The following is a 27,044-nucleotide window of genomic DNA, read 5'->3' as shown; positions in this document are numbered from 1 at the left end:
CGTGTTAACCCTCGCAAGGCTCAAGGCCCAGATGGCATCCCAAGCCTCGTCCTCAGAGCATGTGCAGACCAGCTGGCTGGTGTGTTTACGGACATATTCAATCAATCCCTATCCCAGTCTGCTGTCCCCACATGCTTCAAGAGGGCCACCATTATTCCTGTACCCAAGAAGGCAAAGATAACTGAACTAAATGACTATCGCCCGTAGCACCCACACTTCTGTCATCATGAAGTGCAACTCAATCATCAAGTTTGCAGATGACACAACAGTAGTGGGCTTGATTACCAACAACGACGAAAGACAGCCTACAGGGAGAAGGTGAGGGCGCTCAGAGTGTGGTGTCAGGAACCCTAACCCTCTCACTCAACATCAACAAAACAAAGGAGATGATCGTGGACTTCAGGAAACAGCAGAGGGAGCACCTCTCTATCCACATCGACGGGACAGCAGTGGAGAAGGTGGAAAGTTTTAAGTTCCTCGTTGTACACATCAACGACAAACTGAAATGGTCCACCCACACAGACAGTGTGGTGAAGAAGGCGCAACAGCGCCTCTTCAACCTCAGGAGGCTGAAGACATTTGGCTTGTCACCCAAAACCCTGACTAACATTTACAGATGCACAGTCGAGAGCATGCTGTCGTTCTGTATCACAGCCTGGTACGGCAACCACAAGATTCTCCAGAGGGTGGTACGGTCTTCATAACGCATCACCTACCTGCCCTCCATGACACCTATAGCACCCGATGTCACAGGAAGGTCAAGAAGATCATCAAGGACATCAACCACCCGAGCCACTGCCTGTTCACCCCGCTACCACCCAGAAGGCGAGGTCTGTACAGGTGCTTCAACGCTGGGACTGAGAGACTGAAAAACAGCTTCTATCTCAAGGCCATCAGACTGTTAAACAGCCATCACTAACTCAGAGAGGCTGCTGTCTACATTGATACCCAATCACTGGCCACTTTAATAAATGGATCACTAGTCACTTTACACAATGCCACTCTAAATAATGCCACTTTAATGTTTACATATCTTACATTACTCATATCATATGTATATAGTGTATTTTATACCATCTATTGCACCTTGCCTATGCCCAGATTTGTGTGTATTAGGTAGTTGTTGAGGAATTGTTAGATTACTTGTTAGATATTACTGCACTGTCGGAACTAGAAGCACAAGCATTTCACTAAACTCGCATTAACATCTGCTAACCATGTTACCAATAACATCTGCTAACCATGTGACCAATAACATCTGCTAACCATGTGTATGTTACCAATAACATCTGCTAACCATGTGTATGTTACCATTAACATCTGCTAACCGTGTGTATGTTACCATTAACATCTGCTAACCATGTGTATGTTACCAATAACATCTGCTAACCATGTGACCAATAACATCTGCTAACCATGTGTATGTTACCATTAACATCTGCTAACCATGTGACCGATAACATCTGCTAACCATGTGTATGTGACATTAACATCTGCTAACCATGTGTATGTGACCATTAACATCTGCTAACCATGTGACCAATAACATCTGCTAACCATGTGTATGTGACCATTAACATCTGCTAACCATGTGACCAATAACATCTGCTAACCATGTGTATGTGACCAATAACATTGGCTAACCATGTGTATGTGACCAATAACATCTGCTAACCATGTGACCGATAACATCTGCTAACCATGTGACCGATACCATCTGCTAACCATGTGACCGATAACATCTGCTAACCATGTGACCAATACCATCTGCTAACCATGTGACCAATAACATCTGCTAACCATGTGACCATTAACATCTGCTAACCATGTGACCAATAACATCTGCTAACCATGTGACCAATAACATCTGCTAACCATGTGACCATTAACATCTGCTAACCATGTGACCAATAACATCTGCTAACCATGTGACCAATAACATCTGCTAACCATGTGACCAATAACATCTGCTAACCATGTGACCAATAACATGTTATTCGATTTGATGTTTAATCTGTGTTTTCAGTGTTAAATGAGTGGTTTCCACTATAGAGTTCCACATATGATGTTTGAGGTAGTGTTTTACTTCCTGCTCTCAGGTGACTTTAAACGCAGACTACCCAGAACCCCCTCCACTGGCACTATGTCCTCGGCAGACGACCTCGATGAGAGACAGCCACCTTCACCCTCAGACAATGGTAAGAGAGAGAGAGAGTGTCTGTCTAAAGAGCTGTATACAGCCATGGTCTGAAGTTGTTTTGGTGTGTTTTGGTTTTGGTGTGTTTTGGTGTGTTTTGGTGTTGGTGTGTTTTGGTGTTGGTGTGTTTTGGTGTGTTTTGGTGTTGGTGTGTTTTGGTGTTGGTGTGTTTTGGTGTGTTTTGGTGTTGGTGTGTTTTGGTGTTGGTGTGTTTTGGTGTGTGCGTCGTTGCCGTGTCTGTGTGTATCTCTGCGTGTGTGAGGACCGGTGAGCTTCAACCCTCACACGAAATATTTTTGTTTCGTTTTTTTTACTCTGTGCACAGCTGTAGGGATGAGGTGTGTTGGTTTTGGCTTGCGGCCACAGCTAGCTAGTTCCTGTCTTTAGCCTGAACTCTCTCCCTGCAGGGGAATTTGTTATCTTTTGATCAACTCTTTGTTGTTCGAGGCATCAGGGACTTCTGCTACTGTTAAAACCAACTCAATACCACTAATCCTCTCTGGGTTATTATTCATGTGGATATTCAATTATAAGGATAATTCATTAATATGGTTAGATCAATGGAGGTTGTTGGAATATTTCTGTAAAGTTGTTCTGAATGTGTATCCCAGGTATAAATGAATTGTTCATGACACAAGGATCAAGTGTTTGATTTTGTCCAATAAGGCTGTTCTATTACGTTGCTATAACAACAATGATTATTCATTGTATATGTTTGGTGAAGATTAGGGAAAGTAATGTGGAGTCCCCCCTCTCTCCCCCTCCTCTCCCCCTCTCTCCCCGTCCCTCCTCTCCCCCTCTCTTTCTTTCTTTCTCTCTCTCTCTCTCTCTCTCTCTCTCCCCTCTCTCTCTCTCTCCCTCCCTCCCCTCACGCTCTCTCTCTCCCCCTCTCTCTCTCCCACCTCTCTCTCTCCCTACCTCCCCTCATTCCCCCTCTCTCTCCCTACCTCCCCTCATTCCCCCTCTCTCTCTATCTCCCCCTCTATCTCCCCCTCTCTCCCTACCTCCCCTCATTCCCTCCCCCTCTCTCTATCTCCCCCTCTCTCCCTACCTCCCCTCATCCCCCCACCTCTCTCTTTCTCCCTACCTCCCCTCACCCCCCTCTCTCTCTCCCTACCTCCCTCACCCTCCCCCTCTCTCTCCCTACCTCCCCTCACCCCCTCTCTCTCTCTCCCTACCTCCCCTCACCCCCTCTCTCTCTCTCCCTACCTCCCTCACCCCCCCTCTCTCTATCTCCCCCTCTATCTCCCCCTCTCTCCCTACCTCCCCTCATTCCCCCCTCTCTCTATCTCCCCTCTCTCCCTACCTCCCCTCATCCCCCCACCTCTCTCTTTCTCCCTACCTCCCCTCACCCCCCCCCTCTCTCTCTCCCTACCTCCCCTCACCCTCCTCCCCTCTCTCTCCCTACCTCCCCTCACCCCCCCTCTCTCTCTCTCCCTACCTCCCCTCACCCCCCCTCTCTCTCTCTCCCTACCTCCCCTCACCCCCCTCTCTCTATCTCCCCCTCTATCTCCCCCTCTCTCCCTACCTCCCCTCATTCCCCCCCCTCTCTCTCTCTCTCTCCCTACCTCCCCTTTCCACCCCCTCCCAGGTCTGGGTGAGATGGTGACAGAGACGGCCAGTTCCCCAGGTCCGTTTCGTAACGCCCAGATGTCCAAGGCGTCTCAGACACACAAGCTGAGGAAACTCAGAGCTCCGTCTAAATGCAGGGAGTGTGACAGTCTGGTTGTGTTCCACGGAGCAGAATGTGAAGAGGTAGAAATACAAGCTCAATCCTCCATATCTAATATCTATCCTCCAGTCTAATATCTATCCTCCAGTCTAATATCTATCCTCCAGTCTAATATCTATCCTCCAGTCTAATATCTCTCCTCCAGTCTAATATCTATCCTCCATATCTAATATCTATCCTCCAATCTAATATCTATCCTCCAATCTAATATCTCTCCTCCAGTCTAATATCTATCCTCCAGTCTAATATCTATCCTCCAGTCTAATATCTCTCCTCCAATCTAATATCTATCCTCCAATCTAATATCTATCCTCCAGTCTAATATCTCTCCTCCAGTCTAATATCTCTCCTCCATATCTAATATCTATCCTCCAATCTAATATCTATCCTCCAATCTAATATCTATCCTCCAATCTAATATCTATCCTCCAATCTAATATCTCTCCTCCAGTCTAATATCTATCCTCCAGTCTAATATCTATCCTCCAGTCTAATATCTCTCCTCCAATCTAATATCTATCCTCCAATCTAATATCTATCCTCCAGTCTAATATCTCTCCTCCAGTCTAATATCTCTCCTCCATATCTAATATCTATCCTCCAGTCCTCCAGTCTAATATCTCTCCTCCAGTCTAATATCTCTCCTCCAGTCTAATATCTATCCTCCAGTCTAATATCTCTCCTCCAGTCTAATATCTATCCTCCAATCTAATATCTATCCTCCAGTCTAATATCTCTCCTCCAGTCTAATATCTCTCCTCCATATCTAATATCTATCCTCCAATCTAATATCTATCCTCCAATCTAATATCTATCCTCCAGTCTAATATCTCTCCTCCAGTCTAATATCTCTCCTCCAGTCTAATATCTATCCTCCAGTCTAAAATCTCTCCTCCAGTCTAATATCTCTCCTCCATATCTAATATCTCTCCTCCAATCTAATATCTCTCCTCCAGTCTAATATCTCTCCTCCAGTCTAATATCTCTCCTCCGATCTAATATCTATCCTCCAGTCTAATATCTATCCTCCAGTCTAATATCTATCCTCCAGTCCTCCAGTCTAATATCTCTCCTCCAGTCTAATATCTCTCCTCCAGTCTAATATCTATCCTCCAGTCTAATATCTCTCCTCCAGTCTAATATCTATCCTCCAATCTAGGATCTATCCTCCAGTCTAATATCCATCCTCCAGTCTAATATCTATCCTCCAGTCTAATATCTATCATCCAGTCTAATATCTCTCCTCCAATCTAATATCTATCCTCCAGTCTAATATCTATCCTCCAGTCTAATATCTCTCCTCCAATCTAATATCTATCCTCTAATATATCTATCTAATATCTATCCTCCAGTCTAATATCTATCCTCCAGTCTAATATATCTCCTCCTCTAATATCTAATCTAATATCTATCCTCCAGTCTAATATCTATCCTCCAGTCCTCTCCAGTCTAATATCTATCCTCCAGTCTAATATCTATCCTCCAGTCTAATATCTATCCTCCAGTCTAATATCTATCCTCCCAATCTCCTCCATCTAATATCTATCCTCCAATCTAAGTCTATCTATCCTCCAATCTAGGATCTATCCTCCAGTCTAATATCTATCCTCCAGTCCTAATATCTCTCCTCCAGTCTAATCCAGTCTAATATCCTCCAATCTAATATCTCTCCTCCAGTCTAATATCTATCCTATCTAATATCTATCCTCCAATCTCATATCTATCCTCCAATCTCAGATCTATCCTCCAGTCTAATATCTATCCTCCAGTCTAATATCTATCCTCCAGTCTAATATCTATCCTCCAATCTAATATCTATCCTCCAGTCTAATATCTATCCTCCAGTCTAATATCTATCCTCCAGTCCTCCAGTCTAATATCTCTCCTCCAGTCTAATATCTATCCTCCAGTCTAATATCTCTCCTCCAGTCTAATATCTATCCTCCAATCTAGGATCTATCCTCCAGTCTAATATCCATCCTCCAGTCTAATATCTATCCTCCAGTCTAATATCTATCCTCCAGTCTAATATCTCTCCTCCAGTCTAATATCTTTCCTCCAGTCTAATATCTATCCTCCAGTCCTCCAGTCTAATATCTATCCTCCAGTCTAATATCTATCCTCCAGTCTAATATCTATCCTCCAGTCCTCCAGTCTAATATCTATCCTCCAGTCTAATATCTCTCCTCCAATCTAATATCTATCCTCCAATCTAATATCTATCCTCGAGTCTAATATCTATCCTCCAATCTAATATCTATCCTCCAATCTAATATATATCCTCCAGTCTAATATCTATCCTCCAATCTAATATCTATCCTCCAGTCTAATATCTCTCCTCCAATCTCAGATCTCTCCTCCGATCTAATATCTATCCTCCAGTCTAATATCTATCCTCCAGTCTAATATCTATCCTCCAGTCCTCCAGTCTAATATCTCTCCTCCAGTCTAATATCTCTCCTCCAGTCTAATATCTCTCCTCCAGTCTAATATCTATCCTCCAGTCTAATATCTATCCTCCAGTCTAATATCTCTCCTCCAATCTAATATCTCTCCTCCAGTCTAATATCTCTCCTCCAGTCTAATATCTTTCCTCCAGTCTAATATCTATCCTCCAGTCCTCCAGTCTAATATCTATCCTCCAGTCTAATATCTATCCTCCTGTCTAATATCTATCCTCCAGTCTAATATCTCTCCTCCAATCTAATATCTATCCTCCAATCTAATATCTATCCTCCAGTCTAATATCTATCCTCCAGTCTAATATCTATCCTCCAATCTAATATCTATCCTCCAGTCTAATATCTATCCTCCAATCTAATATCTATCCTCCAGTCTAATATCTCTCCTCCAGTCTAATATCTCTCCTCCAATCTAATATCTATCCTCCAGTCTAATATCTCTCCTCCAGTCTAATATCTATCCTCCAGTCTAATATCTATCCTCCAATCTAATATCTCTCCTCCAGTCTAATATCTCTCCTCCAGTCTAATATCTCTCCTCCAATCTAATATTTATCCTCCAGTCTAATATCTCTCCTCCAATCTCAGATCTCTCCTCCGATCTAATATCTATCCTCCAGTCTAATATCTCTCCTCCAGTCTAATATCTTTCCTCCAGTCTAATATCTCTCCTCCAATCTAATATTTCTCCTCCAGTCTAATATCTCTCCTCCAATCTCAGATCTCTCCTCCAATCTCAGATCTCTCCTCCGATCTAATATCTATCCTCCAGTCTAATATCTCTCCTCCAGTCTAATATCTATCCTCCAGTCCTCCAGTCTAATATCTCTCCTCCAGTCTAATATCTATCCTCCAGTCTAATATCTCTCCTCCAGTCTAATATCTATCCTCCAATCTAGGATCTATCCTCCAGTCTAATATCCATCCTCCAGTCTAATATCTATCCTCCAGTCTAATATCTATCCTCCAATCTAGGATCTATCCTCCAGTCTAATATCCATCCTCCAGTCTAATATCTATCCTCCAGTCTAATATCTCTCCTCCAGTCTAATATCTATCATCCAGTCTAATATCTCTCCTCCAGTCTAATATCTCTCCTCCAGTCTAATATCTATCCTCCAGTCCTCCAGTCTAATATCTATCCTCCAGTCTAATATCTATCCTCCAGTCCTCCAGTCTAATATCTCTCCTCCAGTCTAATATCTCTCCTCCAATCTAATATATATCCTCCAGTCTAATATCTATCCTCCAATCTAATATCTATCCTCCAATCTAATATCTATCCTCCAGTCTAATATCTCTCCTCCAGTCTAATATCTTTCCTCCAGTCTAATATCTCTCCTCCAGTCTAATATCTCTCCTCCAATCTAATATCTCTCCTCCAGTCTAATATCTATCCTCCAATCTAATATCTATCCTCCAGTCTAATATCTCTCCTCCAGTCTAATATCTCTCCTCCAATCTCAGATCTCTCATCCAATCTCAGATCTCTCCTCCGATCTAATATCTATCCTCCAGTCTAATATCTCTCCTCCAATCTAATATCTATCCTCCAGTCTAATATTTCTCCTCCAATCTCAGATCTCTCCTCCGATCTAATATCTATCCTCCAGTCTAATATCTATCCTCCAGTCTAATATCTATCCTCCAGTCCTCCAGTCTAATATCTCTCCTCCAGTCTAATATCTCTCCTCCAGTCTAATATCTCTCCTCCAGTCTAAAATCTATTCTCCAGTCTAATATCTCTCCTCCAGTCTAATATCTATCATCCAGTCTAATATCTCTCCTCCAATCTAATATCTCTCCTCCAGTCTAATATCTCTCCTCCAGTCTAATATCTCTCCTCCAGTCTAATATCTATCCTCCAGTCCTCCAGTCTAATATCTATCCTCCAGTCTAATATCTATCCTCCAGTCCTCCAGTCTAATATCTATCCTCCAGTCTAATATCTCTCCTCCAGTCTAATATCTCTCCTCCAATCTAATATCTAACCTCCAATCTAATATCTATCCTCCAGTCTAATATCTATCCTCCGATCTAATATCTATCCTCCAGTCTAATATCTCTCCTCCAATCTAATATCTATCCTCCAGTCTAATATCTCTCCTCCAATCTCAGATCTCTCCTCCGATCTAATATCTATCCTCCAGTCTAATATCTATCCTCCAGTCTAATATCTATCCTCCAGTCCTCCAGTCTAATATCTCTCCTCCAGTCTAATATCTCTCCTCCAGTCCTCCAGTCTAATATCTATCCTCCAGTCTAATATCTATCCTCCTGTCTAATATCTATCCTCCAGTCTAATATCTCTCCTCCAATCTAATATCTATCCTCCAATCTAATATCTATCCTCCAGTCTAATATCTATCCTCCAATCTAATATCTCTCCTCCAGTCTAATATCTCTCCTCCAATCTAATATCTCTCCTCCAGTCTAATATCTCTCCTCCAATCTCAGATCTCTCCTCCAATCAGAGATCTCTCCTCCGATCTAATATCTCTCCTCCAGTCTAATATCTCTCCTCCAATCTCAGATCTCTCCTCCAATCAGAGATCTCTCCTCCGATCTAATATCTCTCCTCCAGTCTAATATCTCTCCTCCAATATCAGATCTCTCCTCTGATCTAATATCTATCTTCCAGTTTAATATCTATCCTCCAGTCTAATATCTATCATCTCTCCTCCAGTCTAATATCTATCCTCCAGTCTAATATCTATCCTCCAGTCCTCCAGTCTAATATCTCTCCTCCAGTCTAATATCTCTCCTCCAGTCTAATATCTCTCCTCCAGTCTAATATCTCTCCTCCAGTCTAATATCTATCCTCCAGGCTAATATCTATCCTCCAGTCTAATATCTCTCCTCCAGTCTAATATCTATCCTCCAGTCTAATATCTCTCCTCCAGTCTAATATCTCTCCTCCAGTCTAATATCTATCCTCCAGTCTAATATCTATCCTCCAGTCTAATATCTCTCCTCCAATCTAATATCTATCCTCCAATCTAATATCTATCCTCCAGTCTAATATCTCTCCTCCAGTCTCAGATCTCTCCTCCAATCAGAGATCTCTCCTCCGATCTAATATCTCTCCTCCAGTCTAATATCTCTCCTCCAATCTCAGATCTCTCTCCAATCAGAGATCTAATATCTCCTCCAATCTAATATCTCTCCTCCAATCTAATATCTATCCTCCATATCTAATATCTATCCTCCAATCTAATATCTATCCTCCAGTCTAATATCTATCCTCCAGTCTAATATCTATCCTCCAATCTAATATATATCCTCCAGTCTAATATCTATCCTCCAGTCTAATATCTATCCTCCAATCTAGGATCTATCCTCCAGTCTAATATCTATCCTCCAATCTAGGATCTATCCTCCAGTCTAATATCTATCCTCCAGTCTAATATCTCTCCTCCAGTCTAATATCTTTCCTCCAGTCTAATATCTCTCCTCCAGTCTAATATCTCTCCTCCAGTCTAATATATCTCCTCCAATCTAATATCTCTCCTCCAGTCTAATATCTATCCTCCAATCCAATATCTATCCTCCAGTCTAATATCTATCCTCCAATCTAATATCTATCCTCCAGTCTAATATCTATCCTCCAGTCTAATATCTCTCCTCCAATCTAATATCTCTCCTCCAGTCTAATATCTCTCCTCCAATCTCAGATCTCTCCTCCAATCAGAGATCTATCCTCCAGATCTAATATCTCTCCTCCAGTCTAATATCTCTCCTCCAATCTAATATCTCTCCTCCAATCAGAGATCTCTCCTCCGATCTAATATCTCTCCTCCAGTCTAATATCTCTCCTCCAATATCAGATCTCTCCTCCGATCTAATATCTATCTTCCAGTCTAATATCTCTCCTCCAGTCTAATATCTCTCCTCCAATATCAGATCTCTCCTCCTGATCTAATATCTATCTTCCAGTTTAATATCTATCCTCCAGTCTAATATCTATCATCTCTCCTCCAGTCTAATATCTATCCTCCAGTCTAATATCTATCCTCCAGTCCTCCAGTCTAATATCTCTCCTCCAGTCTAATATCTCTCCTCCAGTCTAATATCTCTCCTCCAGTCTAATATCTCTCCTCCAGTCTAATATCTATCCTCCAGGCTAATATCTATCCTCCAGTCTAATATCTCTCCTCCAGTCTAATATCTATCCTCCAGTCTAATATCTCTCCTCCAGTCTAATATCTCTCCTCCAGTCTAATATCTATCCTCCAGTCTAATATCTATCCTCCAGTCTAATATCTCTCCTCCAATCTAATATCTATCCTCCAATCTAATATCTATCCTCCAGTCTAATATCTCTCCTCCAGTCTCAGATCTCTCCTCCAATCAGAGATCTCTCCTCCGATCTAATATCTCTCCTCCAGTCTAATATCTCTCCTCCAATCTCAGATCTCTCCTCCAATCAGAGATCTCTCCTCCGATCTAATATCTCTCCTCCAATCTAATATCTATCCTCCATATCTAATATCTATCCTCCAATCTAATATCTATCCTCCAGTCTAATATCTATCCTCCAATCTAATATCTATCCTCCAGTCTAATATCTATCCTCCAATCTAATATATATCCTCCAGTCTAATATCTATCCTCCAGTCTAATATCTATCCTCCAATCTAGGATCTATCCTCCAGTCTAATATCTATCCTCCAATCTAGGATCTATCCTCCAGTCTAATATCTATCCTCCAGTCTAATATCTCTCCTCCAGTCTAATATCTTTCCTCCAGTCTAATATCTCTCCTCCAGTCTAATATCTCTCCTCCAGTCTAATATATCTCCTCCAATCTAATATCTCTCCTCCAGTCTAATATCTATCCTCCAATCCAATATCTATCCTCCAGTCTAATATCTATCCTCCAATCTAATATCTATCCTCCAGTCTAATATCTATCCTCCAGTCTAATATCTATCCTCCAATCTAGGATCTATCCTCCAGTCTAATATCTATCCTCCAATCTAATATCTCTCCTCCAATCTAGGATCTATCCTCCAGTCTAATATCTATCCTCCAGTCTAATATCTCTCCTCCAGTCTAATATATCTCCTCCAATCTAATATCTCTCCTCCAGTCTAATATCTATCCTCCAATCCAATATCTATCCTCCAGTCTAATATCTATCCTCCAATCTAATATCTATCCTCCAGTCTAATATCTATCCTCCAGTCTAATATCTATCCTCCAATCTAGGATCTATCCTCCAGTCTAATATCTATCCTCCAATCTAATATCTCTCCTCCAATCTAGGATCTATCCTCCAGTCTAATATCTATCCTCCAGTCTAATATCTATCCTCCAATCTAATATCTCTCCTCCAATCTAGGATCTATCCTCCAGTCTAATATCTCTCCTCCAGTCTAATATCTCTCCTCCAGTCTAATATCTATCCTCCAGTCTAATATCTCTCCTCCAATCTAATATCTATCCTCCAGTCTAATATCTCTCCTCCAATCTCAGATCTCTCCTCCGAACTAATATCTCTCCTCCAGTCTAATATCTCTCCTCCAATCTAATATCTCTCCTCCAGTCTAATATCTCTCCTCCAATCTCAGATCTCTCATCCAATCTCAGATCTCTCCTCCGATCTAATATCTATCCTCCAGTCTAATATCTCTCCTCCAATCTAATATCTATCCTCCAGTCTAATATCTCTCCTCCAATCTCAGATCTCTCCTCCGATCTAATATCTATCCTCCAGTCTAATATCTATCCTCCAGTCCTCCAGTCTAATATCTCTCCTCCAGTCTAATATCTCTCCTCCAGTCTAATATCTCTCCTCCAGTCTAATATCTATCCTCCAGTCTAATATCTCTCCTCCAGTCTAATATCTATCCTCCAATCTAGGATCTATCCTCCAGTCTAATATCCATCCTCCAGTCTAATATCTATCCTCCAGTCTAATATCTCTCCTCCAGTCTAATATCTCTCCTCCAGTCTAATATCTCTCCTCCAGTCCTCCAGTCTAATATCTATCCTCCAGTCTAATATCTATCCTCCAGTCCTCCAGTCTAATATCTATCCTCCAGTCTAATATCTCTCCTCCAGTCTAATATCTCTCCTCCAATCTAATATCTATCCTCCAATCTAATATCTATCCTCCAGTCTAATATCTATCCTCCAATCTAATATCTATCCTCCAATCTAATATCTATCCTCCAGTCTAATATCTCTCCTCCAGTCTAATATCTTTCCTCCAATCTAATATCTATCCTCCAGTCTAATATCTATCCTCCAATCTAATATCTATCCTCCAGTCTAATATCTATCCTCCAATCTAGGATCTATCCTCCAGTCTAATATCTATCCTCCAATCTAATATCTCTCCTCCAATCTAGGATCTATCCTCCAATCTAATATCTCCTCCAGTCTAATATCTATCCTCCAGTCTAATATCTCTCCTCCAGTCTAATATCTCTCCTATCTAATATCTCCTCCAGTCTAATATCTCTCCTCCATCTAATATCTATCCTCCAGTCTAATATCTCTCCTCGATATCTCTCCTCCAGTCTAATATATCCTCCAGTCTAATATCTATCCTCCAGTCTAATATCTATCCTCCAGTCTAATATCTATCCTCCAGTCTAATATCTCTCCTCCAGTCTAATATCTCTCCTCCAGTCTAATATCTATCCTCCAGTCTAATATCTCTCCTCCAGTCTAATATCTATCCTCCAGTCTAATATCTATCCTCCAGTCTAATATCTATCCTCCAGTCTAATATCTATCCTCCAGTCTAATATCTATCCTCCAGTCTAATATCTATCCTCCAGTCTAATATCTCTCCTCCAGTCTAATATCTATCCTCCAGTCTAATATCTTCCTCCAGTCTAATATCTATCCTCCAGTCTAATATCTCCTCCAGTCTAATATCTATCCTCCTCCTCCAGTCTAATATCTATCCTCCAGTCTAATATCTCTCCTCCAGTCTAATATCTATCCTCCAGTCTAATATCTATCTCAATCTAATATCTATCCAGTCTAATATATCTATCCTCCAGTCTAATATCTATCCTCCAGTCTAATATCTATCCTCCAGTCTAATATAATCTCCTCCAGTCTAATATCTATCCTCCAGTCTAATATCTATCCTCCAATCTATCTCTCCTCCAGTCTAATATCTATCCTCCAGTCTAATATCTATCCTCCAGTCTAATATCTATCCTCCAGTCTAATATCTATCCTCCAGTCTAATATCTATCCTCCAGTCTAATATCTCTCCTCCAGTCTAATATCTATCCTCCATCTAATATCTATCCTCCAGTCTAATATCTATCCTCCAGTCTAATATCTATCCTCCAGTCTAATATCTATCCTCCAGTCTAATATCTATCCTCCAGTCTAATATCTCTCCTCCAGTCTAATATCTCTCCTCCAGTCTAATATCTATCCTCCAGTCTAATATCTATCCTCCAGTCTAATATCTATCCTCCAGTCCTCCAGTCTAATATCTATCCTCCAGTCCTCCATCTCAATATCTCCTCCAGTCTAATATCTATCCTCCAGTCTAATATCTATCCTCCAGTCTAATATCTATCCTCCAGTCTAATATCTATCCTCCATCTAATATCTCTCCTCCAGTCTAATATCTATCCTCCATCTAATATCTATCCTCCAGTCTAATATCTCTCCTCCAATCTAATATCTATCTCCAGTCTAATATCTATCCTCCAGTCTAATATCTATCCTCCAGTCTAATATCTATCCTCCAGTCTAATATCTATCCTCCAATCTCCTCCAGTCTAATATCTCCTCCTCCAGTCTAATATCTATCCTCCAGTCTAATATCTATCCTCCAGTCTAATATCTATCCTCCAGTCTAATATCTATCCTCCAGTCTAATATCTATCCTCCAGTCTAATATCTCTAATATCCTCCAGTCTAATATCTATCCTCCAGTCTAATATCTATCCTCCAGTCTAATATCTCTCCTCCAATCTAATATCTATCCTCCAGTCTAATATCTCTCCTCCAGTCTCAATATCTATCCTCTCCAGTCTAATATCTATCCTCCAGTCTAATATCACTCCTCCAGTCTAATATCTCTCCTCCAGTCTAATATCTCTCCTCCAGATCTCTCCTCCAGTCTAATATCTATCCTCCAGTCCTCCAATCTAATATCTATCCTCCAGTCTAATATCTATCCTCCAGTCTAATATCTCCTCCAGTCTAATATCTTTCCTCCATATCTCTCCTCTAATATCTCTCCTCCAGTCTCCAATATCTCTCCTATCTCAGATCTCTCCTCCAATCTAATATCTCTCTCCAATCTCAGATCTATCCTCCAGTCTAATATCTATCCTCCAGTCTAATATCTATCCTCTCAATCTAATATCTCTCCTCCGATCTAATATCTATCCTCCAGTCTAATATCTATCCTCCAGTCTAATATCTATCCTCCAGTCTAATATCTCTCCTCCAATCTAATATCTATCCTCCAGTCTAATATCTATCCTCCAGTCTAATATCTCTCCTCCAGTCTAATATCTCTCCTCCAGTCTAATATCTCTCCTCCAGTCTAATATCTCTCCTCCAGTCTAATATCTATCCTCCAGTCTAATATCCATCCTCCAGTCTAATATCTATCCTCCAGTCTAATATCTCCTCCAGTCTAATATCTATCCTCCAGTCTAATATCTCTCCTCCATCTCTCCTCTAATATCTATCCTCCAGTCTAATATCTCTCCTCCAGTCTAATATCTCCAGTCCTCCAATCTATATCTATCCTCCAGTCTAATATCTATCCTCCAGTCTAATATCTCTCCTCCAATCTAATATCTATCCTCCAATCTAATATCTATCCTCCAGTCTAATATCTATCCTCCATCTAATATCTATCCTCCAGTCTAATATCTATCCTCCAGTCTAATATCTATCCTCCAGTCTAATATCTATCCTCCAGTCTAATATCTCTCCTCCAGTCTAATATCTATCCTCCAGTCTAATATCTATCCTCCAGTCTAATATCTATCCTCCAGTCTAATATCTATCCTCCAGTCTAATATCTATCTCTCCCAGTCTAATATCTCTCCTCCAGTCTAATATCTCCAGTCCTCCAGTCTAATATCTCTCCTCCAATCTAATATCTATCCTCCAGTCTAATATCTATCCTCCAGTCTAATATCTATCCTCCAGTCTAATATCTCTCCTCCAGTCTAATATCTATCCTCCAGTCTAATATCTCTCCTCCAGTCTAATATCTCTCCTCCAATCTAATATCTCTCCTCCAGTCTAATATCTCCAATCTCAGATCTCTCCTCCATCAGATATCTCCTCAGTCTAATATCTCTCCTCCAGTCTAATATCATCCTCCTCCAGTCTAATATCTCTCCTATCTAATATCTCTCCTCCAGTCTAATATCTATCCTCCAGTCAGATCTCTCCTCCATCTAATATCTATCCTCCAGTCTAATATCTATCCTCCAGTCTAATATCTATCCTCCAGTCTAATATCTCTCCTCCAGTCTAATATCTCTCCTCCAGTCTAATATCTATCCTCCAGTCTAATATCTCTCCTCCAGTCTAATATCTATCCTCCAGTCCTCCAGTCTAATATCTCTCCTCCAGTCTAATATCTATCCTCCAGTCTAATATCTATCCTCCAGTCAATATAATCCTCCAGTCTAATATCTCTCCTCCAGTCTAATATCTCTCCTCCAGTCTAATATCTATCCTCCAGTCTAATATCTCTCCTCCAATCTAATATCTCTCCTCCAGTCTAATATCTCTCCTCCAGTCTAATATCTTTCCTCCAGTCTAATATCTCTCCTCCAGTCTAATATCTCTCCTCCAGTCTAATATCTCTCCTCCAATCTAATATCTCTCCTCCAGTCTAATATCTCTCCTCCAATCTCAGATCTCTCCTCCGATCTAATATCTATGCTCCAGTCTAATATCTCTCCTCCAATCTAATATCTATCCTCCAGTCTAATATCTCTCCTCCAATCTCAGATCTATCCTCCAGTCTAATATCTATCCTCCAGTCTAATATCTATCATCTCTCCTCCAGTCTAATATCTATCCTCCAGTCTAATATCTTTCCTCCAGTCCTCCAGTCTAATCTCCTCCAGTCTAATATCTCTCCTCCAGTCTAATATCTCTCCTCCAGTCTAATATCTATCCTCCAGTCTAATATCTATCCTCCAGTCTAATATCTATCCTCCAGTCTAATATCTATCCTCCAGTCTAATATCTCTCCTCCAGTCTAATATATCTCCTCCAGTCTAATATCTCTCCTCCAGTCTAATATCTATCCTCCAGTCTAATATCTCTCCTCCAATCTAATATCTATCCTCCAGTCTAATATCTATCCTCCAGTCTAATATCTATCCTCCAGTCTAATATCTCTCCTCCAGTCTAATATCTATCCTCCAGTCTAATATCTATCCTCCAGTCTAATATCTATCCTCCTCCAGTCCTCCAGTCTAATATCTATCCTCCATCTAATATCTCTCCTCCAGTCTAATATCTATCCTCCAGTCTAATATCTATCCTCCATCTAATATCTATCCTCCATATCTAATATCTATCCTCCAATCTAATATCTATCCTCCAGTCTAATATCTATATCCTCCAGTCTAATATCTATCCTCCAGTCTAATATCTATCCTCCAGTCTAATATCTATCCTCCAGTCTAATATCTATCCTCCAGTCTAATATCTATCCTCCAGTCTAATCCAGTCTAATATCTATCCTCCAATCTAATATCTATCCTCCAATCTAATATCTATCCTCCAATCTAATCTATCCTCCAGTCTAATATCTCTCCTCCAGTCTAATATCTATCCTCCAGTCTAATATCTCTCCTCCAGTCTAATATCTATCCTCCACTCTAATATCTCTCCTCCAGTCTAATATCTCTCCTCCAGTCTAATATCTCTCCTCCAATCTAATATCTCTCCTCCAGTCTAATATCTCTCCTCCAATCTAAGATCTCTCCTCCAGTCTCAGATCTCTCCTCCAATCTCAGATCTCATCCTCCGATCTAATATCTATCCTCCAGTCTAATATCTATCCTCCAGTCTAATATCTATCCTCCAGTCTCCAATATCTCTCCTCCAGTCTAATATCTATCCTCCAGTCTAATATCTCTCCTCCAGTCTAATATCTATCCTCCAGTCTAATATCTATCCTCCAGTCTAATATCTATCCTCCAGTCTAATATCTCTCCTCCAGTCTAATATCTCTCCTCCAGTCTAATATCTATCCTCCAATCTAATATCTATCCTCCAGTCTAATATCTATCCTCCAGTCTAATATCTATCCTCCAGTCTAATATCTATCCTCCAGTCTAATATCTATCCTCCAGTCTAATATCTATCCTCCAGTCTAATATCTCTCCTCCAATCTAATATCTATCCTCCAGTCTAATATCTATCCTCCAGTCTAATATCTCTCCTCCAATCTAATATCTATCCTCCAGTCTAATATCTCTCCTCCAATCTCAGATCTCTCCTCCGATCTAATATCTATCCTCCAGTCTAATATCTATCCTCCAGTCTAATATCTATCCTCCAGTCCTCCAGTCTAATATCTCTCCTCCAGTCTAATATCTATCCTCCAGTCTAATATCTCTCCTCCAGTCTAATATCTATCCTCCAGTCTAATATATCCAGTCTAATATCTCCTCCAGTCTAATATCTATCCTCCAGTCTAATATCTATCCTCCAGTCCTCCAGTCTAATATCTATCCTCCAGTCTAATATCTATCCTCCAGTCTAATATCTATCCTCCAGTCTAATATCTATCCTCCAGTCTAATATCTCTCCTCCAGTCTAATATCTCTCCTCCAGTCTAATATCTATCCTCCAGTCTAATATCTATCCTCCAGTCTAATATCTATCCTCCAATCTAATATCTATCCTCCAGTCTAATATCTATCCTCCAGTCTAATATCTATCCTCCAGTCTAATATCTCTCCTCCAATCTAATATCTATCCTCCAGTCTAATATCTCTCCTCCAATCTAATATCTATCCTCCAGTCTAATATCTCCATCTAATATCTCTCCTCCAGTCTAATATCTCTCCTCCAGTCTAATATCTCTCCTCCAGTCTAATATCTCCTCCAGTCTAATATCTATCCTCCAGTCTAATATCTCTCCTCCAGTCTAATATCTATCCTCCAGTCTAATATCTCTCCTCCAGTCTAATATCTCTCCTCCAATCTAATATCTATCCTCCAGTCTAATATCTCTCCTCCAGTCTAATATCTATCCTCCAGTCTAATATCTATCCTCCAGTCTAAATCTCTCCTCCAGTCTAATATCTATCCTCCAGTCTAATATCTCTCCTCCAGTCTAATATCTCTCCTCCAGTCTAATATCTCTCCTCCTCTCCAGTCTAATATCTCTCCTCCAGTCTAATATCTCTCCTCCAGTCTAATATCTATCCTCCAGTCTAATATCTCTCCTCCAATCTAATATCTATCCTCCAGTCTAATATCTATCCTCCAGTCTAATATCTATCCTCCAGTCTAATATCTATCCTCCAGTCTAATATCTATCCTCCAGTCTAATATCTCTCCTCCAGTCTAATATCTCTCCTCCAGTCCTCCATCCTCCAGTCTAATATCTCTCCTCCAGTCTAATATCTCTCCTCCAGTCTAATATCTATCCTCCAGTCTAATATCTCTCCTCCAGTCTAATATCTATCCTCCAATCTAATATCTATCCTCCATATCTAATATCTATCCTCCAATCTAATATCTATCCTCCAGTCTAATATCTATCCTCCAGTCAGTCTAATATCTATCCTCCAGTCTAATATCTATCCTCCAGTCTAATATCTCTCCTCCAATCTAATATCTATCCTCCAGTCTAATATCTCCATCCTCCAGTCTAATATCTATCCTCCAATCTAATATCTATCCTCCAATCTAATATCTATCCTCCAGTCTAATATCTCTCCTCCAGTCTAATATCTATCCTCCAGTCTAATATCTCTCCTCCAGTCTAATATCTATCCTCCAGTCTAATATCTCTCCTCCAGTCTAATATCTCTCCTCCAGTCTAATATCTCTCCTCCAATCTCAGATCTCTCTCCAATCTCAGATCTATCCTCCGATCTAATATCTATCCTCCAGTCTAATATCTATCCTCCAGTCTAATATCTATCCTCCAGTCTCCAGTCTAATATCTCTCCTCCAGTCTAATATCTATCCTCCAGTCTAATATCTCTCCTCCAGTCTCCAGTCTAATATCTCTCCTCCAATCTAATATCTCTCCTCCAGTCTAATATCTCTCCTCCAGTCTAATATCTCTCCTCCAGTCTAATAATCTCCAGATCTCTCCTCCAATCAGTCTAATATCTCTCCTCCAGTCTAATATCTCTCCTCCAATCTAATATCTATCCTCCAGTCTAATATCTATCCTCCAATCTAATATCTATCCTCCAGTCTAATATCTATCCTCCAATCTAATATCTATCCTCCAGTCTAATATCTATCCTCCAATCTAATATCTATCCTCCAGTCTAATATCTATCCTCCAGTCTAATATCTATCCTCCAGTCTAATATCTATCCTCCAGTCTAATATCTATCCTCCTCTAGGATCTATCCTCCAGTCTAATATCTATCCTCCAGTCTAATATCTCTCCTCCAGTCTAATATCTATCCTCCAGTCTAATATCTCTCCTCCAGTCTAATATCTCTCCTCCAGTCTAATATCTCTCCTCCAGTCTAATATCTCTCCTCCAGTCTAATATCTATCCTCCAATCCAGTCTAATATCTATCCTCCAGTCTAATATCTATCCTCCAGTCTAATATCTATCCTCCAGTCTAATATCCTCCAGTCTATCTATCCTCCAGTCTAATATCTATCCTCCAATCTAATATCTATCCTCCAGTCTAATATCTATCCTCCAATCTAATATCTCTCCTCCAATCTAGGATCTATCCTCCAGTCTAATATCTATCCTCCAGTCTAATATCTCTCCTCCAGTCTAATATCTCTCCTCCAATCTAATATCTCTCCTCCAGTCTAATATCTATCCTCCAATCCTCCTCCAGTCTAATATCTATCCTCCAATCTAATATCTATCCTCCAGTCTAATATCTATCCTCCAGTCTAATATCTATCCTCCAGTCTAATATCTATCCTCCAGTCTAATATCTATCCTCTAATATCTCTCCTCCAATCTAATATCTATCCTCCAGTCTAATATCTATCCTCCAGTCTAATATCTATCCTCCAATCTAATATCTCTCCTCCAATCTAAGATCTATCCTCCAGTCTAATATCTCTCCTCCAGTCTAATATCTCTCCTCCAATCTAATATCTCTCCTCCAATCTCAGATCTCTCCTCCAATCTCAGATCTCTCCTCCAGATCTAATATCTATCCTCCAGTCTAATATCTCTCCTCCAGTCTAATATCTATCCTCCAGTCTAATATCTCTCCTCCAATCTCAGATCTCTCCTCCGATCTAATATCTATCCTCCAGTCTAATATCTATCCTCCAGTCTAATATCTATCTCCAGTCCTCCAGTCTAATATCTCTCCTCCAGTCTAATATCTCTCCTCCAGTCTAATATCTCTCCTCCAGTCTAATATCTATCCTCCAGTCTAATATCTCTCCTCCAGTCTAATATCTATCCTCCAATCTAGATCTATCCTCCATCTAATATCATCCTCCAGTCTAATATCTATCCTCCAGTCTAATATCTCTCCTCCAGTCTAATATCTCTCCTCCAGTCTAATATCTCCAGTCCTCCAGTCTAATATCTATCCTCCAGTCTAATATCTATCCTCCAGTCTAATATCTATCCTCCAGTCTAATATCTCTCTCCAGTCTAATATCTCTCCTCCAGTCTAATATCTATCCTCCAATCTAATATCTATCCTCCAGTCTAATATCTATCCTCCATATCTATCCTCTAATATCTATCCTCCAATCTAATATCTATCCTCCAGTCTAATATCTCTCCTCCAGTCTAATATCTTTCCTCCAGTCTAATATCTCTCCTCCAGTCTAATATCTATCCTCCAGTCTAATATCTATCCTCCAATCTAATATCTATCCTCCAGTCTAATATCTATCCTCCAGTCTAATATCTATCCTCCAATCTAATATCTATCCTCCAGTCTAATATCTCTCCTCCAATCTAGGATCTATCCTCCAGTCTAATATCTATCCTCCAGTCTAATATCTCTCCTCCAGTCTAATATCTCTCCTACAGTCTAATATCTCTCCTCCAGTCTAATATCTCTCCTCCAATCTCAGAATATCCTCCAATCTCAGATCTATCCTCCAATCTAATATCTATCCTCCAGTCTAATATCTCTCCTCCAATCTAATATCTATCCTCCAGTCTAATATCTCTCCTCCAATCTCAGATCTCTCCTCCGATCTAATATCTATCCTCCAGTCTAATATCTATCCTCCAGTCTAATATCTATCCTCCAATCTAATATCTATCCTCCAGTCTAATATCTCTCCTCCAGTCTAATATCTCTCCTCCAGTCTAATATCTATCCTCCAGTCTAATATCTCTCCTCCAGTCTAATATCTATCCTCCAATCTAGGATCTATCCTCCAGTCTAATATCCATCCTCCAGTCTAATATCTATCCTCCAGTCTAATATCTCTCCTCCAGTCTAATATCTATCATCCAGTCTAATATCTAATATCTCTCTCCAGTCTAATATCTCTCCTCCAGTCTAATATCTCTCCTCCAGTCTAATATCTCTAATATCTATCCTCCCAGTCCTCCAGTCTAATATCGATCCTCCAGTCTAATATCTCCTCCAGTCCTCCAGTCTAATATCTCTCCTCCAGTCTAATATCTCTCCTCCAGTCTAATATCTCTCCTCCAATCTAATATCTATCCTCCAATCTAATATCTATCCTCCATCTAATATCTATCCTCTCCAGTCTAATATCTATCCTCCAGTCTAATATCTATCCTCCAGTCTAATATCTATCCTCCAGTCTAATATCTCCTCCTCCAGTCTAAATATCTCTCCAATCTAATATCTCTCCTCCAGTCTAATATCTCTCCTCCAGTCTAATATCTATCCTCCAGTCTAATATCTATCCTCCAATCTAATATCTATCCTCCAGTCTAATATCTATCCTCCAGTCTAATATCTATCCTCCAGTCTAATATCTCTCCTCCAGTCTAATATCTGTCCTCCAGTCTAATATCTCTCCTCCAGTCTAATATCTCTCCTCCAATCTAATATCTATCCTCCTCTAATATCTATCCTCCATATCTATCCTCCAGTCTAATATCTATCCTCCAGTCTAATATCTCTCCTCCAGTCTAATATCTATCTCTCCTCCAGTCTAATATCTCCAGTCCTCCTCCTCCAGTCTAATATCTATCCTCCAGTCTAATATCTATCCTCCAGTCTAATATCTATCCTCCAGTCTAATATCTCTCCTCCAATCTAATATCTCTCCTCCAATCTAATATCTATCCTCCAGTCTAATATCTATCCTCCAGTCTAATATCTCCTCCAATCTAATATCTATCCTCCAGTCATATCTCTCCTCCAATCTCAGATCTCTCCTCCGATCTAATATCTATCCTCCAGTCTAATATCACTCCTCCAATCTAATATCTATCCTCCAGTCTAATATCTCTCCTCCAATCTCAGATCTCTCCTCCGATCTAATATCTCTCCTCCAGTCTAATATCTCTCCTCCAGTCTAATATCTTTCCTCCAGTCTAATATCTCTCCTCCAGTCTAATATATCTCCTCCAGTCTAATATCTCTCCTCCAATCTAATATCTCTCCTCCAGTCTAATATCTCTCCTCCAATCTCAGATCTCTCCTCCAATCTCAGATCTCTCCTCCAATCTCAGATCTATCCTCCAATCTAATATCTATCCTCCAGTCTAATATCTCTCCTCCAATCTCAGATCTCTCCTCCAATCTCAGATCTCTCCTCCAATCTCAGATCTATCCTCCAGTCTAATATCTATCCTCCAGTCTAATATCTATCCTCCAGTCTTCCAGTCTAATATCTCTCCTCCAGTCTAATATCTATCCTCCAGTCCTCCAGTCTAATATCTCTCCTCCAGTCTAATATCTCTCCTCCAGTCTAATATCTCTCCTCCAGTCTAATATCTCTCCTCCAGTCTAATATCTATCCTCCAGTCTAATATCTCTCCTCCAGTCTAATATCTATCCTCCAATCTAGGATCTATCCTCCAGTCTAATATCCATCCTCCAGTCTAATATCTATCCTCCAGTCTAATATCTCTCCTCCAGTCTAATATCTATCATCCAGTCTAATATCTCTCCTCCAATCTAATATCTCTCCTCCAGTCTAATATCTCTCCTCCAGTCTAATATCTCTCCTCCAGTCTAATATCTATCCTCCAGTCCTCCAGTCTAATATCTATCCTCCAGTCTAATATCTCCTCCAGTCTAATATCTCTCCTCCAATCTAATATCTATCCTCCAATCTAATATCTATCCTCCAGTCTAATATCTATCCTCCAGTCTAATATCTATCCTCCAGTCTAATATCTATCCTCCAGTCTAATATCTATCCTCCAGTCTAATATCTATCCTCCAGTCTAATATCTCTCCTCCAATCTAATATCTATCCTCCAGTCTAATATCTATCCTCCAGTCTAATATCTATCCTCCAGTCTAATATCTATCCTCCAGTCTAATATCTCTCCTCCAGTCTAATATCTCTCCTCCAGTCTAATATCTCTCCTCCAGTCCTCCAGTCTAATATCTCTCCTCCAATCTAATATCTATCCTCCAGTCTAATATCTATCCTCCAGTCTAATATCTATCCTCCAGTCTAATATCTCTCCTCCAGTCTAATATCTATCCTCCAGTCTAATATCTCTCCTCCAGTCTAATATCTCTCCTCCAATCAGAGATCTCTCCTCCAGTCTAATATCTCTCCTCCAATCTCAGATCTCTCCTCCAATCTCAGATCTCTCCTCCGATCTAATATCACTCCTCCAGTCTAATATCACTCCTCCAATCTAATATCTATCCTCCAGTCTAATATCTCTCCTCCAATCTCAGATCTCTCCTCCGATCTAATATCTATCCTCCAGTCTAATATCTATCCTCCAGTCTAATATCTATCCTCCAGTCCTCCAGTCTAATATCTCTCCTCCAGTCTAATATCTCTCCTACAGTCTAATATATCTCCTCCAGTCTAATATCTCTCCTCCAGTCTAATATCTATCCTCCAGTCCTCCAGTCTTAATATCTCTCCTCCAGTCTAATATCTATCCTCCAGTCTAATATCTATCCTCCAGTCTAATATATATCCTCCAGTCTAATATCTCTCCTCCAGTCTAATATCTCTCCTCCAGTCTAATATCTATCCTCCAGTCTAATATCTCTCCTCCAGTCTAATATCTCTCCTCCAGTCTAATATCTCTCCTCCAGTCTAATATCTCTCCTCCAGTCTAATATCTCTCCTCCAGTCTAATATCTCTCCTCCAGTCTAATATCTCTCCTCCAGTCTAATATCTCTCCTCCAATCTCAGATCTCTCCTCCGATCTAATATCTATGCTCCAGTCTAATATCTCTCCTCCAATCTAATATCTATCCTCCAGTCTAATATCTCTCCTCCAATCTCAGATCTATCCTCCAGTCTAATATCTATCCTCCAGTCTAATATCTATCATCTCTCCTCCAGTCTAATATCTATCCTCCAGTCTAATATCTTTCCTCCAGTCCTCCAGTCTAATATCTCTCCTCCAGTCTAATATCTCTCCTCCAGTCTAATATCTATCCTCCAGTCTATTATCTATCCTCCAGTCTAATATCTATCCTCCAGTCTAATATCTATCCTCCAGTCTAATATCTCTCCTCCAGTCTAATATCTATCGTCTAATATCTCTCCTCCAGTCTAATATCTATCCTCCAGTCTAATATCTCTCCTCCAATCTAATATCTATCCTCCAATCTAATATCTATCCTCCAGTCTAATATCTATCCTCCAGTCTAATATCTCTCCTCCAATCTAATATCTATCCTCCAATCTAATATCTATCCTCCAGTCTAATATCTATCCTCCAGTCTAATATCTATCCTCCAATCTAATATCTCTCCTCCAGTCTAATATCTATCCTCCATATCTAATATCTATCCTCCAATCTAATATCTATCCTCCATATCTAATATCTATCCTCCAATCTAATATCTATCCTCCAGTCTAATATCTATCCTCCAATCTAATATCTATCCTCCAATCTAATATCTATCCTCCAGTCTAATATCTATCCTCCAGTCTAATATCTATCCTCCAATCTAATATCTATCCTCCAGTCTAATATCTATCCTCCAATCTAATATCTATCCTCCAATCTAGGATCTATCCTCCAATCTAGGATCTATCCTCCAATCTAATATCTATCCTCCAATCTAGGATCTATCCTCCAGTCTAATATCTCTCCTCCAGTCTAATATCTATCCTCCAGTCTAATATCTCTCCTCCAGTCTAATATCTATCCTCCACTCTAATATCTCTCCTCCAGTCTAATATCTCTCCTCCAGTCTAATATCTCTCCTCCAATCTAATATTTCTCCTCCAGTCTAATATCTCTCCTCCAATCTCAGATCTCTCCTCCAATCTCAGATCTCTCCTCCAATCTCAGATCTCATCTCCGATCTAATATCTATCCTCCAGTCTAATATCTATCCTCCAGTCTAATATCTATCCTCCAGTCCTCCAGTCTAATATCTCTCCTCCAGTCTAATATCTATCCTCCAGTCTAATATCTCTCCTCCAGTCTAATATCTATCCTCCAGTCTAATATCTATCATCCAGTCTAATATCTCTCCTCCAATCTAATATCTCTCCTCCAGTCTAATATCTCTCCTCCAGTCTAATATCTATCCTCCAATCTAATATCTATCCTCCAGTCTAATATCTATCCTCCAATCTAATATCTATCCTCCAGTCTAATATCTCTCCTCCAATCTAATATCTATCCTCCAATCTAATATCTCTCCTCCAGTCTAATATCTCTCCTCCAATCTAATATCTATCCTCCAGTCTAATATCTATCCTCCAGTCTAATATCTCTCCTCCAATCTAATATCTATCCTCCAGTCTAATATCTCTCCTCCAATCTCAGATCTCTCCTCCGATCTAATATCTATCCTCCAGTCTAATATCTATCCTCCAGTCTAATATCTATCCTCCAGTCCTCCAGTCTAATATCTCTCCTCCAGTCTAATATCTATCCTCCAGTCTAATATCTCTCCTCCAGTCTAATATCTATCATCCAGTCTAATATCTCTCCTCCAGTCTAATATCTCTCCTCCAGTCTAATATCTTTCCTCCAGTCTAATATCTATCCTCCAGTCCTCCAGTCTAATATCTATCCTCCAGTCTAATATCTATCCTCCTGTCTAATATCTATCCTCCAGTCTAATATCTATCCTCCTGTCTAATATCTATCCTCCAGTCTAATATCTCTCCTCCAATCTAATATCTATCCTCCAATCTAATATCTATCCTCCAGTCTAATATATATCCTCCAATCTAATATCTATCCTCCAATCTAATATCTATCCTCCAGTCTAATATCTCTCCTCCAGTCTAATATCTCTCCTCCAATCTAATATCTATCCTCCAGTCTAATATCTCTCCTCCAATCTAATATCTATCCTCCAGTCTAATATCTATCCTCCAATCTA

General features: G+C 40.1%; 1 protein-coding gene across 5 annotated transcripts in view; it reads left to right on the top strand.

The window, feature by feature from the left end:
- Positions 1 to 27,044, top strand: part of LOC115122375 (rho GTPase-activating protein 29-like) — a 121,593-nt gene that overhangs the window by 76,408 nt on the left and 18,141 nt on the right. For all 5 annotated transcript variants that reach the window (XM_065013792.1, XM_065013793.1, XM_065013796.1 and 2 more), the window contains 2 exons: positions 2,100 to 2,198; positions 3,789 to 3,952. In XM_065013792.1, the coding sequence (XP_064869864.1) occupies positions 2,100 to 2,198; positions 3,789 to 3,952 (263 nt within the window). The remainder of the gene's footprint in view (positions 1 to 2,099; positions 2,199 to 3,788; positions 3,953 to 27,044) is intronic.

Source organism: Oncorhynchus nerka, linkage group LG9b (genome assembly GCF_034236695.1).
Source record: "Oncorhynchus nerka isolate Pitt River linkage group LG9b, Oner_Uvic_2.0, whole genome shotgun sequence".
Lineage (NCBI taxonomy): Eukaryota > Metazoa > Chordata > Actinopteri > Salmoniformes > Salmonidae > Oncorhynchus > Oncorhynchus nerka.
Note: the sequence above shows the minus strand (reverse complement) of the source record. Positions and strands in the feature narration are given on the sequence as shown.